This window comes from Benincasa hispida, chromosome 7 (genome assembly GCF_027475165.1).
Source record: "Benincasa hispida cultivar pf3 chromosome 7, pf3_genome.v1.1, whole genome shotgun sequence".
NCBI classification, from domain to species: Eukaryota; Viridiplantae; Streptophyta; class Magnoliopsida; order Cucurbitales; family Cucurbitaceae; genus Benincasa; species Benincasa hispida.
In genome coordinates, this window is record NC_143484.1 from 56,543,875 (window position 1) to 56,556,803 (window position 12,929).

Sequence of the window (12,929 nt, forward strand, 5' to 3'; positions counted from 1 at the left end):
CATAAAAATAACCCCCTTGTGTACCATTAGGGTAGCCTACAAAGAGGTATAATCTCGACCGTAGTTCCAACTTCTTGGGATTAGCCTCAAGCACATGTGTAGGGCAACCCCAAATGTGGAAATGACATAAACTAGCTTTACGCCCATTCTACAACTCCAGAGGTGTTCTTGTAACACTCTTGGAGGGAACACATTTGAATATGTATCGTAGTCTCCACTGCGAAACCCCAAAACGAGTCCGGTAAGGAAGCGTAACTCATCATCGAACGAACCATGTCTAACAAGGTCCTATTTCTCCTCTCCGCTACACCATTCTGCTGAGGTGTACTCGAACCTAGACAGAACCTAGACAGAACCCGCCTTAGACAAAAGGTCCCTTATAGATAGATTTGCTATACTTTAACCTTTTATTAGCCAATTTAATCCTATTAAACTGATTAAAAGATTAAAGCCTTAGGGTTGCTAATCATATTAGAACCGTGATCTTAGGTCTATGTGATTCAAGTTTTAAACCTGAATTAAACCTAAGTGAGCATGCATGTCTTTCTTATTTCTTTTAGTTCTAATTTCTCTTTAACTCTTAAAAAGAAACAACTAAAAACATTGCGCATAACGGGGCGTTTATAACAATTATAAAGTAACCTACGTGTCATACTTCATGCAATGTTCGGTCATTACTATATAACTTTTATATAACGCGTAATAACCAAGCAAACATGCTATCATTCACCCTTATACTATAACAATTATAATATAAAGATGATACATGTCAATGCTTTTTATGCATGCATAAATATAACTCTTATTATATGATTCATGAGCATACTCTTACATAATAAAATCATGCTTCTCTAAATTATAACAATTACAATAAAGAGATGATGCATGATCAATGCATAACCTAAGGTGGGATTTACTATATGTGCATACCATATGACAAATAAGACATACATCGCATGTATTAAACAAATAGATTAATGGACCGGGATGAGCCTTTAAACCAAAAAGAATCGGAATGAAAAACCCTATCTATTACATTTTTCATCGAGCAAATCGGTTCACAGGTGAACCGAGTCTTGAACCACCAGAAGGTCTCCATTGTGTAGCAATCTTTAGTAGGTAGATGATCGTTCAGTGCACACTATACGATAGGAACATTAGCAAACGATCGTGTAGACGATGACGAGGCTGCGAAGCCTGATCGTCCATGCGATCGTGTAGCGCGACGATAGATAAACGATTTACCTTGAGTTACTAAGCGATCGTTCAGTCAGTTACTAAGCGACGAAGCTTACTGAACTAAACGATCGTCTAGCACACTTTAAACGATACACGAGCGTCTAATCGTAAAAACCGATGCTTTCAATTTGGTAAACGATTTACCTTACGATGCTAAGCAATCGTTTAGTCAGTTACTAAGCATGAAGCTTGCTGACCTAAACGATCGTTTAGCTCACACGAGCATTAAATGATACTTAGCGATTGCGTGCCCGATCGTCTTCCCGATACGACCAACGCTTGATCGCATACCCTATCGTTCAACCGATGCTTTCGACCACGATCGCTTAGTCCTTCATCTTCACGATGCGATCAACCCTAGATCATCTCTTTCCTCGAAGAGTCGCAACCTTTGCCCAGAACTTCGACGAATGACTCAAGACTTCAAACACTTTGTATACAGACACGATTACAATTATATATGCCCAAAAAACGCAGGGGCCTTTACATACAACCGCAAATGTAAAATGAATTTAAACAGACCGAGGCAATTCATCCCGCAAACATCCATTAATCTGACATATCCACAACAGTATTAACACTCAAAAACAGCATAGAAATGCACCCACCATGAATGTAAACGTTATTTCGTTGCAACAAATGAAACCGGAGCATCAAAAACCTGGCTCTGATACCAATTGAAGGATCTCAAACCGAGAGTTCCATGAGCGGGTTTAGATCGCTCCGATTTCCAAGTGACCTGAATATAAACAATATACATTCTATACTAACAGTTATGCATCTTAAACTCATCATCAACATGCTTAGAATACGATAAAACATAGAGAAAAGGGTTCATACCAGAGGAAGACGGTCTTCGTTTGTGTGAACCCACAACAACAGAAAACTTTACCGTTCTACCAGCACCCGGTGAGTCTCTCGACTGTTACTGCATGATCTGAACGTACACGAATAAGGCTTCAGGGACAACACCACCACAAGGGAAACCTGGGTATCCTTGACGTCAAAACCCAAAGAGTGGGCTCTGGTGAGTTTGGTAGAAGACGGAGGAGAGGATTTCATGTAGGCGACAAGCGTGCACGAGAAGAACTCTGCTATCGTATAATGGGGATGCTTATCGTATAGTAGAACTACACGATCATTTAGGAAAAACTGGATGATCGGTTAGGAAAGTGGTATACGATTGTTTAGGGAACGCTTGAACTAGACGATCGTTTAGACGAATGAGAATCTATCATATAGGCTCTCGGCGATCGCTCTTTCACGGTTTCTTTTTGGGCGCGAGTTATCGTATGCACGAATGAATTAAAATTCAAAATGAAAACCATTTTTCATACTTCAACCCACTGGTTACCTTAACATTCGTGGCCCCACGTTCCCACGTTTAAACGTTTAATTGGTTTGATATCATATATCTACTATAGTATTTTTCCTCTACTTGATATAAATCATATTTATATCTAATTTCCTCCAATATAATGTATCTCATACATTTAGCCAATTATATCATATATAATTAACCAGTACAATTATATCATATATAATTGAATCTTCTCTTGTCAATTTGAACATTTCAAATTAACCCAAACACTGGTTCTCGACTTTATCCAAGCTACCCCGGTGACCTAATGGACCCGTAGCTCGAAACTCCAATGGTACATGAATGGTTGAATAAACTCTTTAGCCACGAGATTCACCATCCATTAATTGTCAGTGATTCCACTAAGGACCAACAACTGAAGTCTTCTTACCACAGATATATTTTTGTTTCCATTGGATATAACCAATCATGAGTATGATGACCCTTCATAGATGCTTGTAAGTACAGTTGGGCCAATTTACCGTTTGCCCCTGTAGTTACATCTCACTCCTTAAGTACCACTGATTCCTCTAATGAACAATACAACATAGTCCAACTATGTGTGAACACATCTCGAGCCAAGAGAAGGTGTGTGGCGCCACATCGTTCAAGCCCCATAATCAACCCTTAAAGGAGCCATCTATCTACTTACGCCTGCCTTGGGGTAGGAGTGAATTCCATCTTGTATAGTTGAGTTCCCAGCTCCCAAATCAGACGTATCCCCAAAATGGTAGGTTTGAATCGGCGACTTGGTCACTCACACCTATACAAATCAAAGGGCCGCCCTCAATGGCAGGAGTTCTCAACTCACTTAGGATTGAGGTCATGTTACTTATGATCATCCTAGTGAAGTGAAGTCTTTGCCATGAATGGTGTTATATAACGAGACAATAACACTTCGTGGTCAGGTCTTATACAAACTCTTTGTATAGGACTCCCCCGTTCGCATTTCCCCAATACGAATGATCAGGATCAGATCATCTGTGGCAAGTCACAACACTTGTGACCATTCCACAAAGCGGGTCACGTCCGTAGCATTACCAGGATAAGGTTTCCCTCATATATCTATATACTACAGACCATTTTGGTTCACTCAAGACACGATCCACTTGTATGTCACCACATACATACTTGAGTCACATACAGATAATCAGGGATTTTATGTTTATTGATTTATGGTAAAGAAAATAAAACAAGTAAATGAGTAAAACAACAAGAGGTGAAGTAAATATCATATATTAACAATCACAGGTTTTCGTATGTACTATTTACAAACTACAGGACACGAGACTTTAAGGCATCAACCTCAACAGAACCACCACTAAGACTTCCCTACTACCCTCTAGGAGCCTTAGATTGAGTTGTGGGACTCAAAACAAGCTAAGCTTTAGGGAATTTTGGAAGAGAAGTACACAAATTTTTCAAAAACTGAAGAACCCTTCTTCAGCTCAATTTCTCAGAAAATCAGCAAGTTTGCATGGCCTTTTCCAATTGAATTATTGTGTGTTTTATGCAAGAGGTTCATGCAATCAGATTGCATCAACAACACACACCTTCTACTTGAATTTGATGTGGAATTTGGTGGTGGAAGATGACTAAGGTGCTAACATCTCAAGGAGGGAAAATCCCACTTTTGAGTAAAATGAAAAATCTGATTTTTCATTTTAATTATGAAAATTATTTTTCAAAATCAAAAAATCATTTTTAGTTTTAATTATGTAATTAAACTGAAAAAATTGATTCAATTAATTATTTTTTCTAATAAAATTAGTAATTAATTAAGCAATTTAATTAATTCTATTAATTTAATATCAAATATTAAATTATTTAACACCAATTCCACCATCGTGAATCCCTATTCATGAAATTAATATTTAAATCATATTTAAATATTAATCGATTCTTCAATTTCGTATAATTCCATAATTAAACGTGTAATTATATCACATATAATTACTAATTCTCTTTATTCAAATTTGAATTTTTTAAATTAACTTATCACACTATTCTAAGACTTATTTCATTTGTGATCTAGTAAGGGAACCTAATAGACCTATTGATCATGAGCTCCAATGATCTGAGATTAATTAACTAAACTCTTTAAACCGAATTAACCCCGATTCGTTAACTATTAGGTCACTCCACTAAAGTCCAGTAGTTGTACTCCTCTTATTGTAGATATATTATGTCGACTCGATATAACCATGATTAGTAAGTTAACCCTCCACAGATTGTTCCTAATAACGGATGGTCAATAACTGTTTTACCCCCGAGATTACCTTTTGTTACTTAAGTTCCGATCATCTAATGAACAATTGGTTTGAGATCTAATAGTCAAATCGAGTCCCTCTCAGGCCAATGAGAGGGTTAGACCCCTTGTTCAAGACCCGAAGTCAGCACTTTAGGGAACAACCTCTCTACAACCCCTAAAAGCGGGTATGAGTGAATTTCATCTTGCACCCTATATCCCTAGCTATCTACCTGGTCTTACCCTGAAATGGAAGGCTTATTGAGCCGACACATTTGAGTCAACCCTCACCCATGCAAATCTAAGGATAATCCCAAATAAACAGGAGTTTATAGTTAGCTCAGGATTAAGGTTAAGTTACCTAGGTCATCGTTTTGAAATAGTCAGTCTTAAACAGTAAATAACATTATAAAGTAAGAGTGACTTATTTCTTGGTACGATCTTATGAAAACTCATTACATAGGATGCCCCCACTCCTCATGTCACCACATAAACGAATTAGGATCACTTCGTTTGTAGCACTTTACAACGATTGTAATAACTACTAAGTAGGCCACATCCAAGTGTTACCAGAATAAGGTACCCAACCTTATTCGTATACTATAGATCATTTTGGCTATTTACTTGAATCTGATCTATCCTTATGTCTCCACATAAAGTTCAAGTACTCATGTAATAGTCATGGATCTTTTAGTTTATTAGATTTAGTCTTTACAAGTGCAATTTACTTATTGAACAAAAACTTTATTGAATAAATGTCAATAATATCTTTATTGAAAAAAGAATATGTTTAACATTACAAACTACGAGTTTTAGGACATACAATCCAACAGAAAAAACTTGGAGTTCATAATAAGAGTTTTCAAGCTAATCCTACTACTCTTTAGAAAAGGAAGAAATCTAGTGATAACAAATCTGATTTACTTTTCCTGAAGTCGTGCTTAGTAGAGAATGATGATTCTAACTGGATAGTTGATTTAGGGGCTACTAATCACGTATGTTTGCTAGCCTGGAAGATTTTTCATCGCAAGCAAACCTTGAATAGACAAATAAAATTTTATAAATCACTGAATGAACTACTTATACTAACTGGTAGTACAAGTGGCAAATCCGGGGTCGAACCTCAGGGAAGCATGGAAGATTAATTTCTCGAAGCAAATTTTTAGTTGAAGTGGTAAAATGCGGGAGGAGGGAGGGGTCTGTGTGGATTGGAATAGGTAATGCATAAAATAAAAAAAATGCAATGAAATAAAAGATAGAAATGCAATTAACTACGACATTCTAGCTTAGGGAAATGGAATAGACCAATGTAATCTTATTCATTGAGTTATTTAAATGAAATTTTAGGTTCTTGACTATGCCTAGCCCAATTGATTGGAATACCAATCAATGGTTATAATTACTTAATTAATCGAAATGCATAGAAAACGAATCCACTCCATACAAATTGATAAATCGCATTAAGTTCAAGGGATGATGCTAAGATAAGGGTTCGACTTCTACCTTCTAATCAAACATTCAATATGGTTTCTCTTGTTAGGGATGATGCCCTAAACTCTCGTGTCCTATAGTTTGTAAATACAATTTTGAACACACGCTTGTGATGTATAACATATGATATTTTCTTCGCTTATTGTCTTTGAACCTTGGATGTTTTATTTGCTTTATCATAAACCAATAAACTAAAATCCCTGGTTGTCATTATGTAACTTAAGCATGTATGTAGAGACATACAAGTGGATCATGTCTTAAGTGATAACCAAAATGGTCTGTAGTATATGGATATAGGGGGGAAACCTTATATTGGTAACTCTACGGATGCGGCCCGCTTTGTAGAATAGTTAAAAGTGTCGTGACTTGCTACAGGTGGTCTGATCCTGATCATTCATGTGGGGACATGTGATAACTGGTAGAAACACAAGTTATTAAAGCTTAAATTATTAAAAAAATGGGAGAAAGCGATGGTAAAATAGGCGATATTACGATTGAATGCGCCAAACTAAAAGAAAATTATGATCGCTAACGCTAATCACATAAAAACAGTTAAATTGCGTTATTCGATGTAGGTACAATGCAATGGCCCGGTTTGAGTTTGCGATCCAAGGGTACAATGCGATGGCGCGTTTGAGTTTTCGATCCAAGGGTACCTCAAAGATGATCGCGTGATGACTTTACATAAAGGGATAACACAATATAATGAAACATGATTGAGTGTAAAGCTGATAATGGTAAAATCAGAAATTTAGATGACGGCTGTTGAAGACTATACCATTGCAAATACATTGAACTTCCGGTGACTATCAGACGGCGTAATAGGGTATGGAAATTAATGCTGCTCATCCACACAATCATTAGTGAGAAGAATTGCTTTGCCTAGAAGTCTATAAATACCCAATGTTACCAAACCAGATAAGGCATGGGGAGGCAACGCGAAGCCAAGGGAAGGGAATTATTGAGAAGAAATTAATTTTCGGAGAGGTCGAGAGACTGCTGGAAACAACATGAAGAAGAGACACCAAACCCTTGCGAGAGCAAGAGTTAACAACTTGGGAAAGAATTGAAGTGATAAGAGTAGTGTAAAAAGCCAGAGGAAGCAAGACATTGTTTATCTGGCTTGATACTTCTTACACCATTTATTGTTTTGTACTCGAACACTTTATTTGCAAAAATGGAAACTTCATTTCAATTTATGTTCAGTCTCTTCACACCATGTATGAGTAACTAAATTTGTGAATGGGTTGAGAAGTACTTAGCTAGCATGACTTAAGCTATGCACTTTATGCGATCATCTTGTGTTATGTATGCTTCATTCATCATTTGGAGTACTTGAGAGAGTAGTCTAAAGATAGAATCTAGGCTTGAGAGAGTCGGATTAGATCGCATAAGCAAGTATAGAGACTTAGAAATAAGTTCTATCTGTTACATTCCATACACATCGCATGCTAGAAATAGGAAATGTGGCCTTATGCATTGAGAAATGTAGTGCTTAATATTTGTGTATAACATGATCGCATGACTTGTACAATATCTTAAGAAATGCTAGCAAAACCTCTTCTTAACCCCTTTATCGCATACTTGTTACAACACCACCCTTTCATCCCTGCGCATTTAATTCCATCACATTAAAAAAATATAAGTTAAATCACCATCTACTTCTTAATCACCATCACAATAAGATCAGAGAGTTCGTCGCATATCTATTTAGTAATCCCTGTGTTCGACCTTAGACTTACCAAGACCCTAAGAAGGCTTATACTTGGGCTTTGTTAGGAAAACTTGCATGATCATCACATCCACACATCCCTTCATCGCATGATAAATCAACACATCAAGTTTTTGGTACCGTTGCTGGGGATTGTGGTATAGATTGCGCTAACATCAAACCTCTTTGATCTTTGCAGCTTTCGACCTTTGGAATATTGCCATTTCACTTGTGAAGGAAGAAGCAAGCATCGTATGAGCGAAGGACATACTCCTGAGCTCAAGTACGACCTAGAGATCGAAAGAAATTTTCACAAAAAGCAGAGAAAAAGACGTAAACGACAAGGAAGAGTTCGTATAATGGATAAACAACCTGAAGAACAATTAGCGAATGAAAACAACATGATGGAAAATCCCATTCTACTAGAAAATGATCACAATAGACCCATCCGGTACTATGCGTCACCAAACTTGTACGATTTCTCCCCAGGAATCATGAGACTAGCATTGGATAGATCAAGGTTCGAAATGAAGCCAGTAATGTTACAAATGATACAGACAGCAGGATAGTTCGAAGGATGGTGTGGTGAAGATCCGCACGCTCATCTATGAAGCTTCATTGAAATTTGCAACACTTTCGTGTTCCCTAATATTTCCCCAAAAGATGTTTGACTCATGTTATTTCCATTTTCACTATGCGATGAAGCAAGAAAATGGGCATACTCTCTCGAACCAGGAGAGATAACGTCATGGGAGCAACTTGTGGAGAAGTTTATGAAGAAGTATTTCCCTCCGATAGAAAATGCTAGAAGAAGGAAATTGATCACCAATTTTGAACAAGAAGAAGATGAATCTCTCAGTGACACATGGCCGAGATTCAAAAGACTAGTATGCGAGCCCACACAATGGATTGTCGGATTGCCTCCAAATGGAGATTTTCTATCATGGACTCAACTCTGCATCGCAGACAGCTGCTAATGTGTAGCAGCAGGAGGTCTTCTAGATAAAACATATGATGAAGCAAAGAATATTCTTGATCCATCTCGAAAAACCACGAAGATTGGCAAGAAAACGATCAAAGAACAAAGTCCAGAGAAGGTAATACGAGAAATGGTGCCATTGCATCATTACAAAATCAGATGAATGCGATGATAAACTTGTTGCAAGGCATCGCAACAAACAATTCAGGAACTCAAAATGGGTAGGTCAATGCGATAGAGCAAATAAGCACCAACTATGTCGTATGTGAAGAATCACATTCTTTTGAAGAATGCCCATGAAATCCTAAATCAGTTTACTTTGTAAAAACCAATCCCTTTTCAAACACTTACAACTCGGGTGGCGAAATCATCCTAATTTTTCTTGAAAGAACAACCAATAGCAAGGCAGTCAGCCTGTGGCTTAGAGAGAGGGACCACAACGGTTTTTCCATAGAACTAATGGACAATAGAAAAATCGTAGTTCTCAAACACCATCCCATCATCCCTGGAAAACTTGTTAAAGCAATACATCGAAAAGAATGAAATAGTCCTTCAAAACCAAGCTACATCCATCCGCAATTTCGAAATTCAAATGGGACAAATTGCAGAAAAGCTAAAAAATAGACCCCAAGGGACATTGCCTATCTCAACCGAGCTTCCACGCAATCCAGGGCAGGGAAAGAACACTGCCAAGTAGTCACCCTAAGGAGTGGAAATGCGGCGATAGAAGTCAGAAAGGAGCCTTGCAAGACTGAGTCAAAGGAGCAATATGCGATTGAATCAGAAAAGCCTCTATCGCATACTGAATTAAAGGAGTTCGAAACTAGGGAACCAGAAGATGCGATCATCTCTAAGCCTCCAAACCATGAAACATTGAAAGTACAACTACTTCCATTTCCTCAAAGATTGAAAAAGAAACATAACGATGAAGTCCAGTATAAGCATTTCTTGGAAATATTGAAACAATTGCACATCAATATTCCATTTATAGAAGCGTTAGAGCAGATGCCGGTGTGTGCAAAATTTTTGAAGGACATTGTCTCGAAGAAGAGAAGCATAGGAAGAGTCGCCACGGTGGCATTGACACAAGAATCCAACACTATAATCCCACCAAAGATGCGCGACCTAGGCAGTTTCACAATACCCTACTCAATAGGAGGAATCTATATTGGTCAAACATTATGCGATCTTGGGGCAAGTATAAACTTAATGCCCCTTTCAATCTTCAAAACATTGAATGTGGGACAGCTAACACCCACAAGGTGACTCTTCAACTCGCAGATAGATCCTTGGTGCACCCTGAAGGGAAATTAAAGGATGTCTTAGTAACAATAGATAGATTCATTCAACCTGCAGACTTCATTATCTTGGATTATGAGGCTGATAAAGATGTTCCAATTACTACTGGTCGTGCTCAAATAGATGTGCACAAGAGAGAAATCACAATGAGCGTTAACGGAAAGAAGCTCAAGTTCAATATTATCAAGGCAATGAAGTTCCCAAATGAAGAAAGCTTATCAGATTCTGATGATGAACACACTTGCGTTGAAAATTGGGAGTGCGAGGAAGAAAATGAAGAAAGAGAGGATGCGACAGCATCCATAGAGACTTTCCATGCAATAACAGAGATATTGAAGAATTAGAAAATGCTGAATTTGGATGAAGAAAGAAAAATACAGAAGCTTTTTTTAGAGCAACCACCTACACTAGAACTAAAAACTCTACCAACCCACTTGAAGTACGTATTTCTCGGTCAGAATGAAACCTTACCAGTCATCATATCCTTTGTGCTACCTGAGGAAAAAGAAACCATGTTGCTCAGTGTTCTAAAGAAATATATTAGAGCAATCGGATGGATGCTCACAGACATCAGAGGTATTAGCCCAACGTATTGAATGCATCGAATCTGGCTTGAAGAAAATTAGAAGGGCTCAATAGAAACTCAACGTAAACTGAACCCTGCGATGAAAGAGGTTGTCAAAAAATAAATCATCAAATAGTTAGATGCCGACATTATCTACCCTATCGCAGATAGCACGTGGGTCAGCCCCGTGCAATGTGTTCCCAAAAAGGGTAGAATGACAGTGGTTCCTAACGCAAACAATGAATTGATCCCCATGAGGATCGTCACGGGTTGGTAGATTTGTATGGACTATAGGAAACTCAACGTGGCGACAAAGAAAGATCATTTCCCCTTGCCTTTCATTGATCAAATGCTCGACCGATTAGCGGGGAATGATTATTTTTGCTTCCTTGATGGGTACGTAGGATATAACCAAATTATGATCGCACTAGAGGATCAAGAAAAGACCACGTTCACATGTCCATATGGAACGTTCGCCTTTCGTCGTATGTCTTTTGGATTATGCAATGCTCCCAGTACATTTCAAAGGTATGTGATGACGATCTTCTTCGAGTACCTTGTGCAAACATAAAATGTATCTTATGTCACACAACGCATGGATGATTGTAACGCAAGTTTATGATCCCCGACAACGTCGCCATAAACTTGTACATGTTTTGGGATGTATGATATTAAGTACTCATGATGATGTGATACTACTTCTATTTATGCGTTAATTTGGAATGTTGATGTAGTATGCTCTACATTGTCATAAGTTTCCTTACGATGGAACCAAGTGTAATTCCGCCGCAAGTTCTTGGTGTGATCTGAGGTTGAACACGGGGACATGGTGTCGGCTATTGCGGTATATTCATGGTATATGCGACCAAGTTTTCAATTCTTTATAAAGGAGTTATTACAGGTAAGTAAATTGCAGTAAAATAAAGGAAAGCAGTAAAGATGCGATAAAACATAAAAATACAATAAACCCAAGCTAGATGTTACAAGATACAGACTTCATGTACAAGATGCTAGTATTAAGACTGGCTGTGAAGGTTGTGCAAAGACGTGGGATGCGGCGACAAGTCTTATGAACAAAATAGAAGAGAAAGATGGGTATTACAAACAATGCAAGACCTTAATTGGATTTGAAGGTACAAATATTGTTCTGCTCTTCTCTTGGCGTACACCTCTCGGTGATCGGTCGTGTTCCCCACATGTCTGTGGTGAAACAGTGTCTAACGTAATGAATGCAAGGTTGCTTCCATGTCTGGAAGTACTACTCGCTTTAGTTAACACACTCTTCTGAACTTCTCTCGATAGATCAGAATGACATCTTCACTTCTGCTTTAACAAGTGAGGATGCCGTCTAGAATGCTTTAACTCAACGTATTTTGTAACTTTAATACAGATTAAGTTCTTGGTGATTCATATTTCTCATTAGAAGATTAAGAAAACATCATGAAGAAAGTGACTAACCGGTGAATGGAAACAGACAGGAAATGGTAAATGGAATCTATCGAAACATTTAATATTTCTACTAAGCGTTTGATACATGATGTGTGAATGAAGAGATAAAGAAATTATGGAATACAATGAAAGAGAGATAGAACAGATACAAACAAGTGTCAATGTCTTGGCACAGATTCGATGGAGATCTGCTTACTGGATAGGATGGTTCCGATGGCAGGAAAAGCTTCCCTCTCAGGCTTGCTCCACCGGTAGCAGGGGTCTCTGCACAGAGCTTCGATCGTGTAGGTCAGATCTGAGATTCACCTCTCGGCCTTATCTCGTTTTCTTCCCAGATTTCTTCTCTTCAACACTTAGCTCAGCCTTTTCTCTCTAAAATCTTGCAGCACTTAGCCCCATATCAAATAGCATACTTTTCTCTGAAATCAATGGGGTATTTATAGGAGTAGATCTTTGACTGTGGCTTTGTGGTCCCCACTTAATTGTAATTCTGCAAATGGAGGGACATTATTCCTTCTGTTATGCAATCAGATCATCAATTCTGTACAACCGTTAGTTGTACACGTGTCTCAATCCCCCGCTCTCACG

At 38.0% G+C, this 12,929-nt stretch overlaps 1 protein-coding gene across 1 annotated transcript; it reads left to right on the forward strand.

Annotated features, from left to right (window-relative positions):
* Nucleotides 1–8,408: 8,408 nt before the first annotated feature.
* On the forward strand, nucleotides 8,409–10,671 carry LOC150035267 (uncharacterized). The gene is made up of 3 exons (XM_090315292.1): nucleotides 8,409–8,585; nucleotides 9,653–10,157; nucleotides 10,277–10,671. The coding sequence occupies exons 1-3, from the start codon at nucleotides 8,409–8,411 to the stop codon at nucleotides 10,669–10,671; spliced, it is 1,077 nt and encodes a 358-aa protein (XP_090171418.1).
* Nucleotides 10,672–12,929: the final 2,258 nt, after the last annotated feature.